We start from the raw sequence: 15,409 nt of genomic DNA, 5'->3' as shown, positions 1-15,409 counted from the left end.
TCAAATAATATTTAGACTTTTTGATAGAGATTTACCTTTTGTTGAAATGTGGCATACGAAAAAGAATTCCACATGCTGTTTGCTATTTCAGCAAATGGAATTTTATATTTGAAAATATAACAAACATACATTTGATTTTCAACATGCACAAAACACTATTTCTGTGATATTATGAATTAAGAAATACAATAACAAAAAACTTTAATGAGTTAATGACTTCAATAAATTTCATATAACTTTAGAACTTTGCTAAAGAATTGCTAAAGAAAAAGAGCAATTATAAATTGTGTTTTAATACCCGAAACTTTTTTCTCGAAATTTTTTACAAATGCATTTCGAATGGTATTTAAAGTCTATGAGACTGCAATCTTTTTATAAAATTCATTAATTATACTGTTTTACATCTTACATTCTTCATATTCAAATTCATATTTGATATTGATGAATACAATTATTACCAATATATTATACAATGTGAACAACTATAATCACATCATAAATCATTAACTCTATACTTGTCATTCATTTTTTCAATTCAGATATTAGATGTTATTATTATATTATAGATTTATGCGTGAAATTTTGTGCTTTAATAATATTTCATGTAGCAAAAATGTAATAATTATTCCTAAAGTTCGATTTTCTCTTACATTAGTTTAACAAACAAGTGTGTAAATGAGCAGAATAATGTGTTTTCGTTACTCCAAATCACATTTAATTTCAGACAGAAAATTATTACTTTTTTTAGACATGTCCTCACTTACAGCTAAATTTATATTAATAAAATAATTAAACACTGTCAAAGAAGTTCGAAAATTTTCTCAACTTGTAAGTGTACAGTTGAATCAGATCTTAACATATTTATTACTGCCAATAATTAAAATAAAAAAAAATTTAACAAGTTTTACCTTTACATAAATACATGTTATATTATAAAAAGTATTTATTCTATTTAAATAACTTTTATAAATTGAACTATTTTTAATGAATATAATAAGTTTTTTAAATATTACCGTTATTTCATATTTGTTTTTAAAACAAATAAATAATATTTAATTCAGTATTGTCGACATATATATAAATTTTAAACCCTTTCCACCCTGTGAACATCAAACGGGCTTTTTAATAAGCACGTTATGGGTTCGGCCAGGCCAACAATGGAGCGGCCGGTGCCCGACATATACGGACAGACCACTTACAAAAATTCCTGAGGATTTTTTGTGCAATCTCGCTGTCTGCTGATATGAGGATTGTTCAAATGAAAAGGTACGAAACGACACTGTGGGTATAATTGAAGTATTTATTCAAAATAACCAGAGGCCTGAGCACAACTATCTCACTGTTTAATGAGCCGAATTTCCTGTTTCCAGAATTCCTGTGGTTGTAACAAGAGCCAGTCCTCCACTGTATCCTTCGGTTTGTCGTCCGAGTTGAAGCACTTCCCTTTGAGATGTTTTTTTAGCGAACCAAACAGATGGAAGACGCAGGGCGACATGTCCGGGCTGTAGGACGGATGCTCAAACGGCTTCCACTTGAACTTGCCATTACACTTTGTGTGACTCTGGAGACGTGTGCACTCCCGGTCTTCACGAAAACGGGCACTCCACTTTCTCACTGACTTGTCAGACACACAGTCTCCCCCGTATACGGCCACCGTCCGGCGATGAATATAGGCTGGTTTAACATTTTCCGCAGTGAAAAATCTGAGAACATTTCTCTGCTCCTCAATCGTCGACTTTTGCAATATGAACGCCATGAGGTCTTCACACGCACTGCCGCGTCAATTGGACAGAACACACAACTGCCTGCTTTTCTCCTGCATCATGTGCGGGTGTATGCACATGACGCACAACCACGCTGGACACTACATTCGCATTTCTAGATGTCTCACTACGGCATCCCAAGGCAGCATATTCCCATTTCAACCGGTTTGGTTGTGACAACGTTTCGTACGTTTTCATTTGAACTCTCCTCGTATATACTGTTAGATGTTTACAGATAGAAACTTAAGATCGAATTACAAATAAATTTTTATTATAGTACAATTTCTTACCTGTTATTTCAGTATACAATATTTTATGTACCGTATGAATTATGGTCAGAAATGACTGAATATGAGCCGTATACAGAATGCCCACAATCTGACATAAATGAACAGTGGTCATCTCCACAAAATTACGGATATTGGCCATATGAAAATACATATGAAAATGGGCCAGAGTCAGAAAATGTTGGATTTTGGCCGCAATCTGACATAAATCAACAGTGGTCATCTCCACAAAATTACGGATATTGGCCATATGAAAATGTATGAAATGGGCCAGAGTCAGAAAATGTTGGATTTTGGCCGCAACCGGACATAAATCGAACAGTGGTCGTCTCCACAAAATTACGGATATTGGCCATATGAAAATACATATGAAAATGGGCCAGAGTCAGAAAATGTTGGATTTTGGCCGCAATCTGACATAAATCAACAGTCGTCGTCTCCACAAAATTATGGATATTGGCCATATGAAAATGTGTATGATAATGGGCCAGAGTCAGAAAATGTTGGATTTTGGCCACAACCGGAAATAAATCAACAGTGGCTGGCTATAGAAAATTTTGGATACGGGCCACACTCAAATTTAAATGAAAATTGGCCTGCCCCAGAAATGATTAATTGTGAGCTTCAATCAGATATAACTAAAAATTGGCAACGAACGGAAATAAGCATGTATGAACCACTGGCAGAACTCCAGCAGTCCTTGCTGCCAATACAAATGCTGGAACATTGTCTGGAGCCAGAGTTATTTGAAGATGAAAAGATGCCATCTGTACTTCCCGAATACGAAAAACCAACAGAGTTTCCTGGATACGAGTCAGCAGCTCTTAATTCTTTAAATTCAATAGAACCAAACTTCTTTTCATCAGAAACGATTCATCAACTACAAAAAGGTAAATTTTATCAATATTATTTTCCTGAGAATTTGGTAGTGATATATTAATGTCAGTAGCTTGCGGTGACATTTGATGACGAGAAGCTGTGTTTCCATAAAAATTATAAACAAATACTGCAAATGACAAAATTAAACAATTTGTTTATTTTAATTCTAAAATAGATACATTGACATGATACAAAAATATACGAACATGTTTTAGAAAATAACGGCACATTATCTATTTATATTCTGAAAATTCAAGGGAAGCGGCGATTCCACAGCTTCCATGGTCAGCACGCCACTGATTAATGTTAACGTGAGTACACGAACAGCTATATTTGATGTAACTGTTCTTAGAGCTAGTGACAGAAAAGGAATAAACGAGGCTACATCTCTGAGGTCGTTGCTAGCATCTGCAAGTCAATTGAGCCAGAATCTGTATAACAGAACTTTAATTGGAAAGTCTTGACAACTGAGTTAAATAATTAAAAGTAGATTAAAAAGCAAAACATTTGATAAACCGATAGCATAAGTATCAGAAAGATGTATCGAGAATTTTGTGAGCCCTCACCTCATTGGATGTCGCTGTTCACATAGGTCTGCTAACAATTGGTATTGACTTTGCAGTTAGGCGTTTCAGCAGATTTATAGGAAAATTAAAGCGTAATTATAGATTAAACATTATAGTTTCAGTGTTTAATCTAGAAATCGTAATTTAATTCTTTCAACATTTCAGCATTTTTCGTCATTGTTCAAAATGTTATCGTATATTTACTCCATTTTTTAAATCATAAATTGTTTATCGATATTACTGGATATAGTTTACGAAATTACAGTATTTATCTAACAGGAAATCACACCGTCAGAATAACGTCCTTATGCAGTGGCTACAGAATGCAGAAAATTGCTTTACTGTTTATTCATTGAACTTTCATTGATCTATATTTTATAAAATTAATGTTATGATTTAAAGTATATAAATAGTAAATTACACATTTGATTTCAATGTATAATAAAAAAAAAAATTCAGATTTGATTTATAAACGAAACATGTAAGGAACAGATATTAAATAACCATATAACCGTATGTACGACTATTGCACCATATACCAGTATTAAGTAAACATAACTTTTTTCTCGACGATTTCCTTCTTATTTCTTTTTATAAAAAATTATAAGCATTGTGTTGACCCCTTCTTAGTTACGTAAGATTATATTCATAGATACTCTCTCACTGATAAATATACTCTATTCAAGAAATTTTGACAATTTACTTCGGAAAAGCAAAGAAATTTTAAGAATTTTGTTAATAATTTAGTATTCAACCACCGAATTTAACATTAAACAAATGAATTGTCAATTACAGATTAGAATTTTTATAAGTTTGTAACGAACGTTTGAGATTAATATATTAGTTAATAGATTTTTATATTTTTTAATCAAAATTTAGTAATGAATTATGTTGAGCTCTGGATATAACGCGCTACAAAACACGCAACTATTTTATTTGAACGTTGCATAAATAATCATTGATATTATATCTTCAGTAACATTTACTATTATAATGAATTTACAAATAACTTAATGGATACAACTTTTATGGTTTTCATTCATTCGATAAATTTTGAAACGAAACGTAATCACTGTTTACAATAATATCAATAATGTAAAGAAATATGTTTTAAACTTTGCCGTGCATTAGAAGTATTTATAAACACACAAAAAGAGTTGGATATTCTGAAAATTTAAATAACTCTGAAAACATTTTTAAATACCGACTCAATATACACTATACAATTATGATTTTTCTTAAATTTATTTTACTTTAATGACTATATAAAACTTATATTCTCCTAAACTTAGCTTTACTGAATCACTTTTCACGTTTTGTTTTACTTTAGTTTGTGAGTTTGAAATGAAAAACTCTAATCAATGTCAAATGCCTGAAACTTCTTTGGGAGATGACAGTTTTGCAGAAGGTGTTAATAATTCACAGAAAGACTTTACAAAAGACAAACATAGAAAATTGTCTGAAAATACAATTACAAACAGCAAAAATGAGGATACTTTTAGTAAATTCAACGCTACAGAAGAATCTCCAAGTGTAAGTTTAAATTAAATTAAATTATTTCAGAAACTTTTTTATGTCTGATATCATGATAACATTGAATATCAATAAAAACAACGTTATTATAGTATTAAGTATTACTCAAAATATATTTATTGGAATTCAGTGTACATTATTTATTTTTCCCTTTTATTTCTATTATTTATATGCTATTCTTTTATATTATATTTTTAAATAATTAGCATCGATACCTATAAGAATAAGAAAGCATTTATTAATAAATTTCATGTGAAAGCGGTTATTGAAACGGTGTCGTATTCAATCATAAATTGAAGTAAATAACGATGTCGACTTGATAAACTTTTAACCTCAAATTAGTAGTATATTGCCCCTGTACATCACACCTTTCCTGATAATCGTCTATGTAACTCCGTTCTGAGAAATATTTTGAATAGAAATCACATGGCTTTCGGCCCGAACCGAATATAATTACATAGCTAACCTGGGCCTCCTATCACTGAACTTTCTATATTTAGTCTCGGCTTTCATCTACATAACACACTGTTCTCGAAATTAAGGAAGGACAGATAGCCAGATGAACGACAGTGGAAATTTATAGGTCTACAATTTTTCTCTACAAGACTCATACAAACATCCATAAGCTAATAGAATCATTGCAATAATAAAGTACTAAAAAACAATACCCAACAAAATACTTAAACCACGTTCTTAGCTGTCGACAACTTTACAAAATACGTGTTAAACATTATAACACTAAATCACCATATTATACAATACAAGAAATGGAAAAACGTGTTAACACTTTAAATTTATTTTCTTGCTTTATATACCATTAATAACACTAGTGTCCGAAATACATTTTAAGCTCCTGCTGTTAAATTCAAGAAAATTATTTACTATGTATATGTAGATATACATGCCTATGAATGTCGTTAAATTCGCTTAGCCATTAGGTTATTCGTTTACAATAAACTGTTAAACGTTTATTCGGTTGAAATTCATTTAATCTTGAAGTAATAAGTGGAAATCTCATTTTTCAGAAGAACGTGCCAAAAACTCCATTGTCGCCAGCAGAAATCACATCAATTGTAAATGGAGGTTTTACGCTACGACCGTTATTTAGAGCGTTTTGGGAGCTGGAAGAAAATTCGTTAGTATGTGATGTAATATATGAAGAGGACGAGCTCGACTATGAAGATGTTCTGTCCGAAACTGATTATAGCACGGAATCAGATACCATGTCAATTGAAGATGAATTTCCTGATACCATAAACGGAAACAAAGTATCTGACGATTGTACTACGGTTCAAAATACTATAAAGGTTCAAAATCATTTGCCTGTTCATGAAATCTGTGAATTAGCATTAATTAGTACAACGTCGATTCCTGTTTATGTTGAATCAAACAAATCTGATTTAACAAGAGAAATGTACGAAATTTGTGACGAATTACATGCAGAAAGTGACAAACACCTTGCAGATGAATTATCTTCGATGGATAATTCCGGAAAAGTAATTGAAAAAAATGTAATTAAAGAATTATCTGGTAGAAGTCGAGAAATAACAGAAAATAAAATTGTCGCTATTCAATTAAATGAAAGTGAATTCGATCTAAATATAAAAGATTCGAAAATTAATGAAAACGCCGTAGAAGATGAAATCGGATTTAAAAAATTCAATAAAGGTAAGACCACAAATATTTGATATTTTACGTTTGATTTTCTCTTTGTAAAAGTCAACATTTTGATTCGCCTCGCTTTTATTTAGGTACGAAAGTAATTTTGAAATACAGTCAAACCTGTTTTTATGCGGGGGATAGGGACCGCATTAAAAAAAACGCATAAAAAAAATCTCACGAAACTTCACGAATGGCTGTAAATAATAGTTTTCGCGACACAATTAAAAAATATTTTTTTTATGCGGTCAACAGGGACCGCATAAAAAAAGTCTCACATAGAAAATAACTCAAAACCGTACGAAATAGAATTTATTGACAACAGATGTCAGCACTTGACTGCATCGTCTGGTCTATCGTCTGTTTTACATATTTTTGTCCAGGTGGTGTTTTGTTGACTTAAAAAGTAAATTATTTCATTTTTCGCATATTCATGCAATAATATTACTATAATAAGTGCATTTATGCTATAATAAGTTTATTTAGCTATAATAAGTCAACGTAAGACATGACGAATCGCACGAGACTAGTCGCCAACTATACCGCACAAATTAAAAATTCGCATTAAAAAAATCGCACAAATAAAAATCGCAGATAAAAAGAGCGCATAAAAACAGGTTTGACTGTATTTGAAATAAATTATTAGGCATGATATTAAATTGCACATCTGCCTTTTAAGTTTATTTCCTTTAATTGTTTATTATATTCATAAGAAATTAAAGTCGAAGTAACAGTTTTAGAACTTTCTTTGATGTATACAGAGATTTTTTTTCTAATGAAAAATAATTTCTTAGTTTTGCTGTTACTGTTCTAACTAATCTCACAATGAAACATTGATAAAAGATTAAAAAACAATAAATCATAAAACACTAATAATATAACACATAAGACGTTGATTTCTCAATCTTTATCAACTTTTATTCAAGTCGCGTTAACATTGACATTAAATGATTCCATAAACAGATAATATCTCAACACATACATTATAATTCATAACTTTGTAATATTTATTTATTCGCGTAATTTACAAATTAATTTGCATTTGAAAATATAACGATTGCAGTTTATGTAGGCGATAAAATTAGTTCTTATCCATCAAAATATATGAACGGAAGGACTTCTTGTTATCAATATAATATTATTTACTTAAATTTTAGTAAGAGAGTTATATTAGGCCGGATGGCCGAGCGGCCAAGATGGCAGCCTACCGCTCTGGGGAGACCCGGAATCGAATCCGAATGAGTCGAAAATCCCCAGGAATTTTTCGGAGGGTGGTCCGTTCGGATATGTCGGGCCCCGTCCCTCACCACCCGGTTGCCCCATTGTGGGCCTGGCCAAACCCATAATGGCCTTCTAAAAGAGGCCCTCTTAGTGCCCACAGGGCGGAAAGAGTTAAAAAAAAGAGTTATATTGTCGAGAAGAATTCTTTGCATACGAAGTACACAATAATCCGTTAATCTATAAAAAAAAAACACTTGTAAGATTGTATCATCATTAAAAATGAAATCCTTATTTTATTCTTATTGTTTTTCTTTAATATTGTGTGTATACGTAATAATGACATTATAATTTCTAATAAATAAATGATTTATTTTTAAATTATAAAATCGATTTCTCAGAAAATCACAAGAAAGACGAAAAGGACACAACCCAAATCTTAAATAAAACTGATTTGGAAGAAATCAAATATGGTGGCTCTGAATGTTTAGTCGAAGAGGAATCCAAGCTACAAACAGAAAAAAAAGTGAGAAAATATTTTTGTTTATATTTAAAATATGATTAATCATGTGCAACAAAATTTTCATATTCTAATACGTCTGTATTGAAAAAATACTATATTTAATTACTGTTATAACATTTTCTGTGAAAAAGATTCAATTAGTATTTTAAAAATTTGTTTGAATTGTTTTATTTTTGGAATTGTTTATTATGTTTAAATCTAAATAACTGAAATTTTAGTTTTAATTTTACCAATTATGTACAAAACATATTTTATTTTGTACATAATTTAATTGACTTTTATTGTTGTTGATTTATGAAAATCTTTTAAAACTTTTTAGAGCGTAACAAGATGCGTGGACGTGTTCAGACGTGTTCTTCGCAAGTTTGGAAATTTACTTTTTCCTTGCTTGAAACGGAAAATTTAATATTTTTCTGAACGTAGATTGTATACAGATTGGAAAATGTGTACCATTTGCCGTGTAGTGATTACTACACTTGATTAGAACAACAATAATATATTTTTGTTATTTTCTTCAAAATTTACTTTATTGTAAATAATTTATAAAATTTTGTAAATCACAAATTTTACAAAATTTAAAAATATTGTAAATTAGCTAATATTATAATAAAATTAAACAAATCTCTTTGTTTAGTGTATTATTTTTATTGTATTTTCGCAATCATTCAAGTTTGGTGTCTTAAATATCACCAATTTTATTTATATTCCTCGAACGATTTAATTTTAAAACTAACAACTACTAACCCGTAATATATAAAGATCAACAACTGCCGAATTATCGGGCTAGCAAATGGCTATAGTAATATTATTATTTTATTATATTATTAAATTATATAATATAATATAATTTAATATTAAATTATCATCATCCTTTATTGTCTAATGGGAATTTCTTCCCTATTACAAGGGGGTTACATTTACAATATTTATTTGCTTTTTTACTTTACAATACTCTTTGATTTTATTAATTTACACCTGTTTTTCCGCGGATACATTCCAAACATTTTTATTTTGCATCTTACAATCTTATTACTCTTTTTCATTAATAATAACATATTTTAATACTTCCTTAGTGTTAGTTAGTTTATTTTTGTAAATGTCAATTATTTTACCAAAATAGTTATAACTTTTATAAGTCTTTTTTACTTGTTTTATTGAAGTTTTTTAACAGTTCTATTAGCGAGTAGCATTTATAAGTTCGAGCTATATCATAATGTTCACGAATGTCGTTTAATTTGGACATTTTAATATTAAATGACAAGGTGTTAAATCTTCGGCGCTACATAAGAAACGTTTTGCCGATAAGCTTACATAAATATTCATTGTAAACGAGCATTTATTTAAACGAAGTTGTACCACAAGGTGTTTTACATTCAAATTTACCGAATATAACCTATAAATTGAACAGATGGTGTTTTAAACAACGAAATATAAGCAATTAATAATATTATTAAATTATTCATTTTATTCACCAAGGTGGGCTTCTCCACTTGGTCGGCCTGGACCTGTAGGTTTTGAGCTTGGATCGATTCCACTATGAAGTTATTGAAAGATTTTGTTTTATAATACAAATTCGAAGTAATCCAAGTTTCAGTAATTGCTAAGAAATCCGGTTCGTATTTAGCACAAATGTTATTTATTAATGACGTTGTATTTTTTTTGTTCCTTGGCCATTCCAGTTAGCAATGGAAGCCTTTCATTATTCTTTATGACTTTGTTGTATTGCGTAAATTTTTGCTTAACGTGATATCAACTGTCAATATTTATTTGATTACTATAAGGACGAAAATTATTTACATAAACCAATCTGCTCAATCTTAGGCCATATGTTATTTTTTCTTGGTTTATCGTTAATATATCATTACGGAGTTTCACTTGGTCTTTTTGTTTTCGCAATTCATGAAGTATTGGGAGTAAATTTTTCCTTCTTATCCTTGAGTTTTTAGTCAAATCTGGGGAAATTTGCATATCTTCCCATTCTTTTGATACGTTTTTTTGCTGTTTCTTGTGAATAAAGGTATAAAAAAATTTATCACGAAGTTGCTTATTGCTGAATGTTATTCTTACTGTTGTATTAGGTTGCTTTGTGATTAAATTTGTTTCTGTAATCTCAGTTTGGGCTATATCATGAATATTAAGTACATTCGTCATAAAGTTATATACCTCTAACTTAGATATGGATTTTGAACTCGGATATTTGTATACAATTATTTTTTTATAATTATAATCATTACTTAAGGAGTATATTTTAAATTGCGTTAATTAATTTTCACTTTTTTGATTTTCTAGTTGTTGTTTTAAATTTTTAATTTCTTCCTCCATTTTTATCTGTCTTTCCTTAGTCTCACGTATGTCTTGACGTATTCTTTCTACGTCTTCTTTTATATAGGCCATTTGTTCCAACAATTTATCATTTGAGACATTTATTAAATCCGATATTTTAGTCCATAGAAGTGCGGATGAGGTGTCAAGTTGACTTGCCGAATTAGTAAGAAGACTTGAATTAATATTAGGTTACTCACCTGTTGAGCCTAATGAATTCTGCTGACCAGGTTCCATATTTTGATTCGAGAATTCTTTTGTTCCTTCTTGTAAATCACTTTTCGGTTGTGTTCCATAATCCGTAATGAGTTTGATGTTTGAAGTGCTTGGTTGAGCTTGTTTGTTCTCTGTTCTCGTTCTGGTCCGTGGAGGTCTTCCACGCTTGACTGGAGATCTTTGCATATTATTATTTTTTATATTATTGCTTTTTCCTTTACCTTCACTTAGATATTGTTAGTTTAAACTTGTTTAGTAATAAATTAATCAAAAATGAACAGTGATTCATCATTTCGCAGCACAAATGAAAGGTCCACCAAAAAGTCACTCGCAGCGTCGACGTTCAGACACGCCCCCTCTTAATATTAAATTATTAGTATAGTAATAATTTATTTAAATTATTTAATTAAAATTCTAATTATTAAATTTAGCAAGAGATGCGCCTAACGCCTAACTCTAGTACCAAATTAACTTAAATTATTAATATTACTATAGCCATTTGCTAGCCCGATAATTCGGCAGTTGTTGGTCTTTAAAACTAACAAAATATAACTCGAATGTTTATCATATCTATTTAGTAATACTTTACATTTAATGCATATTTACTCCTTACATCCTTGTGTCATGTCTACTATTCGCATAGAAAGATTATGACTCTTTTTGGACTTTTTTTTCGTAAGACACAGTTGGAATTATTGCATTACAATACCACGAAACAGTACGAATGTTTTACAACTTTTGCAAATCACGAGTAAGCGGAGATATTAGTTAACAGAAAGTACATTTCATTGACATTGTATTTCTTCAGAAAAGTTTCTAATACTACGAACGTTACAACCAGTCATTGTGTAATGTTCTATTGATAACACAAAAAGTTTATACAGTGATTAACTGTCGAAAGAACAACTAAACACGGGAAATCGATTCAAACAGATTTCTATGAGTCTATTTTCCGTGTCCTATTTATAGGATTCATGTAGATTTCGAAGTCCTTCGAAATACTTTTTGATCTTTTATGTTTTACTTTTTCGGCTGTTATGTATACATACCAAAGAAAGTATTGTCAAATTTGTGCCCCTGAGGTATTGCAAATGTTTACGTTTTGAAACCCGTGAAATCAAAAAACTATAAAAAAGACAAAAAAATTTCGTGCAAGGCTATAAATGTGTGTGTGTATTGGCATGTATTTTGTTTAAAATGTTAGGATAGGGTAAAGATTAAAAAACGAGATTTGGCAATGGTAGCTTGTATATAAGGGGCATTGATGCTGTTAAAGTTTGGTTGAGAATGATCGAAGGGATGGGGAGAGAGGCAAATGTCATATGTCATATCTCGGACTTAATGACGATGTTATTCGTTATTAGCATTTACAATTTTCTATGAAACTCATCACTATCCTCTAAATTTACTTTCTGGCATTTTATAATAATTAAAAATGTAAAACGATTTTTAATTATTAAGTAATTATAATAATTAAAAATGTAAAACGATTATAACAAAATGTCATAATAAATGGCGCCACACGAATCTTATTTATTATAATTAAAAATATACTATAAACGGTATTTTCTAATAGCCGAGAAAGTTACGCAACACATTGCACGATTTTTTGTTACTAAAACAGTAATACAGTATGTTTTACTGAACAAAATATCAATAATCAGTGATCAAATGAACATGATTTACATGTTTCAAAGTAAAAAATTTTAAAGTAATTTTTGCTGTCCCAAATGAAATGCTACTGGTTTTGCTGCTTTTGCTGTTATAGGATTCTACAAACAGAATTTCCTGTATAGTGTGATCTTTTCACATCTAATAGCCAGTAATCTACAACTAATTATTCCTATCCAAGAGCGAGTACAGTTGCCATATTACATTCCAAAACTATTTAATTTCAAAATTGCGAACAGAAATGTGCGAAAATAAAACAAAAAACGTACATTAGAAAATTTGAGTTGTTTTCTAGAAAACATGAAAGTATCTGTCATTTTTCTTTCTCGGATCGGTTACGTATAACAGAGGGAAAGTATGGCGATCAATCAAACAATGACTCCTTTCAAAAATTTTTTTTCGACTCAGAAGACCTCGAAACTTGACGGTGGCACGAGTTTTTGCATCAATTTATTATTTGAAATTAAAAATGTGCCATAAACAATATGGATGTAATTTAAGAAAAACATGTAAATTTTGTTTATTATCAACTGCAGAGCCATGTACTGTATGGTTCATTTTTTGAAATTTATATTTTAATGTGAAATCCGTTGTTTCAAAATATTTCATTAGTAAAAATATTCTTTTTGTAAAAGGCTAGAACTGTTTACATTTACATTATATACAGGTTCACGAGGATTATTATAATCCGACAAAGCGGACAACGTAATCATTACAATTTCTTACATAAAAAAATAAGGTAAATATTAGAAAAAATTGCTTACTTAAAAATCTGGAATAAGCTCTAACCTCAAACATATTTTTATATGGATATTTAATTATTACTTTAAATAACGTCGATCAAACAAAGTGGGAATGGGAAAGGGGGTAGAAATCTCACATTATCATAATGTGAATATAATTTTTTATTGTAAAAGATAAAGGCTAACATTGCATAAATTAAGACAAAATTCTGAATGCAAGATGAACCTCTCAGAACGTGGACTCCAGTCTTGCTTGATGAAAAGCCACCGATATTTTTAATAAATAAATTCCTTATTATTTTTTGTTTCAATATTTATTATTTTTATTATTGTATCAATATTAATTAACAAACGTGGAAATTTTTAAATTTTTATAAACGCTTATTCTTTTTATATTCATATTGTAATTTAAAAAGAAAATATTAAAGATAATACGTAATATATCTTCCCGGAACTTGGGGCATTGTCGGTACAAAATTATCTCCTCCTCCTAGTTGGCACATTTGGTTGAAATATGGTTGCCCGTACATTCTAGCCAGTCTTTCCATGTATTGCGAAGCGATATAAGCCTTACGATCTTCTTTTCTTTGGGCTAGAGCAACGTAAAGTGGTTTAGAAACAACGATTTTTCCATTCATTTCAGTTATTGCTCTGATCGCTTCTTCCGGACAACTGAAACAAACAAAGCCAAATCCACGAGAATTGCCACGAGCATCTGTCATGATTTTGACACTCGTGATGTTACCAAAAGACGAAAATACTGTTCTGAGGCGTTCCTCGTCGACGGAATCTTCTAAATGTTTGACGTATAAATTGGAACCCTGATAACGACTCATTCGTTCCAATTTTAATCGTTCAAATCTTAGTTTTAATTCCACTTGTCTTTCGGCTTTTTTCTGTGCTCTACCGACATAAAGCTGTCTTCCACCGAGTTCTTGAGCATTTAATTCTTCTACAGCTCTTTTAGCACTTTCGGAATCTTGAAAATTAACAAATCCAAAGCCCTTTGACTTGCCGTTTTTATCGACCATCACTTTAGCACTGATGATAGTACCATATTTCTCGAACATTTCTCTTAGTTTATCATCATCTAGTTCATCCCCAAAATTTTTTATGTAAACATTTGTGAATCTCTTTGCTTTGTTTCCGATCATTCTCTCGCGTTCTTTTCGAGGGATGAACTTACCTGCATACACTTTTCTACCGTTTAACAGCATGCCATTTACCTTGGCGATGGCATTATTAGCTGCTTTTTCTGTTTCAAAATGCACAAAACCGTAACCTTTCGAGTTACCTTCTTCGTCCGTAACCACTTTACTGGACAAGATATTCCCAAAAGCGGAGAAAGTATTATACATAGCCTCGTTGTCGATACTCTTGTCTAAATTCTTGATGAAATTGTTTCCAACGCCAGATTTCCTAAGCGATGGATCTCTCTGTAACCTCATTATGCGTATCGGTTTTCCTTTAATCAAATCAAAGTTCATAGTATCCAAAGCTCTATCCGCATCTTGAGGATACTGAAAATTAACGTAGGCATAGCCCAAAGATCTTCCTGTAATCAGATCTCTGCATACTCTGATGGAAAGAATCGGTCCTACGATAGAAAATTTTACGAAGAGCGTAGTTTCTGTTTCATCGGGAGGCAAATCACCAACGTACAGAGAAGCAACGGGAGAATTAAAGCTATAAGAATTCATTTTCTCTTTAATTGTTGAAACTTAATATCTATTATTTAGAAATGAAAAGAATTATTAACGAAAATTAAAGCCTATTGTTATGTTGTGCTTTGTTATTTAAAAATTGAATTTGTATAAATAAAATTTAAAACGAATTTCTGAAGAACCAATTCGAATGTATTGTGGATGTATGTAGGTAACAAGCAACGCTGGTCGAATGCGTCAGTCTACCGCTGTGGGGAAACCGAAATCGAAAAAACCAAAATTTTTTCACGGGTGGTTTTCTTTTACAACTCTTTCGCCTTGTGGGCACTAAGATGGCCTCTTTTAGCAAGCCCATTGTGGATTCG

At 30.7% G+C, this 15,409-nt stretch overlaps 2 protein-coding genes across 3 annotated transcripts in view; one reads left to right on the top strand and one right to left on the bottom strand.

Moving 5' to 3' along the window:
* The window catches only part of LOC136975785 (uncharacterized), a 69,359-nt gene extending 60,408 nt beyond the window's left edge, over positions 1–8,951 (top strand). Inside the window, exons 1-4 of one of the 2 annotated variants that reach the window (XM_067270906.1) lie at positions 4,760–5,028; positions 6,054–6,696; positions 8,307–8,431; positions 8,748–8,951. In XM_067270906.1, the coding sequence (XP_067127007.1) occupies positions 4,840–5,028; positions 6,054–6,696; positions 8,307–8,431; positions 8,748–8,834 (1,044 nt within the window). In that variant the 5' untranslated portion in view covers positions 4,760–4,839 and the 3' untranslated portion in view covers positions 8,835–8,951. Of the gene's footprint in view, positions 1–4,759; positions 5,029–6,053; positions 6,697–8,306; positions 8,432–8,747 lie in introns of those variants that run through there. The other variant, XM_067270905.1, reaches the window with a different exon arrangement.
* Positions 8,952–13,802: 4,851 nt separating this feature from the next.
* Positions 13,803–15,080, bottom strand: LOC136975814 (polyadenylate-binding protein 4-like). Its single transcript, XM_067270961.1, has one exon. The coding sequence runs from the start codon at positions 15,078–15,080 to the stop codon at positions 13,803–13,805; it is 1,278 nt and encodes a 425-aa protein (XP_067127062.1).
* Between the last annotated feature and the right edge of the window lie 329 nt (positions 15,081–15,409).

This window comes from Centruroides vittatus, unplaced genomic scaffold, assembly GCF_030686945.1.
Source record: "Centruroides vittatus isolate TY-2023 unplaced genomic scaffold, ASM3068694v2 contig_388, whole genome shotgun sequence".
Classification (NCBI taxonomy): Eukaryota; Metazoa; Arthropoda; class Arachnida; order Scorpiones; family Buthidae; genus Centruroides; species Centruroides vittatus.
This window is presented reverse-complemented; position numbering and strand designations above follow the sequence as displayed.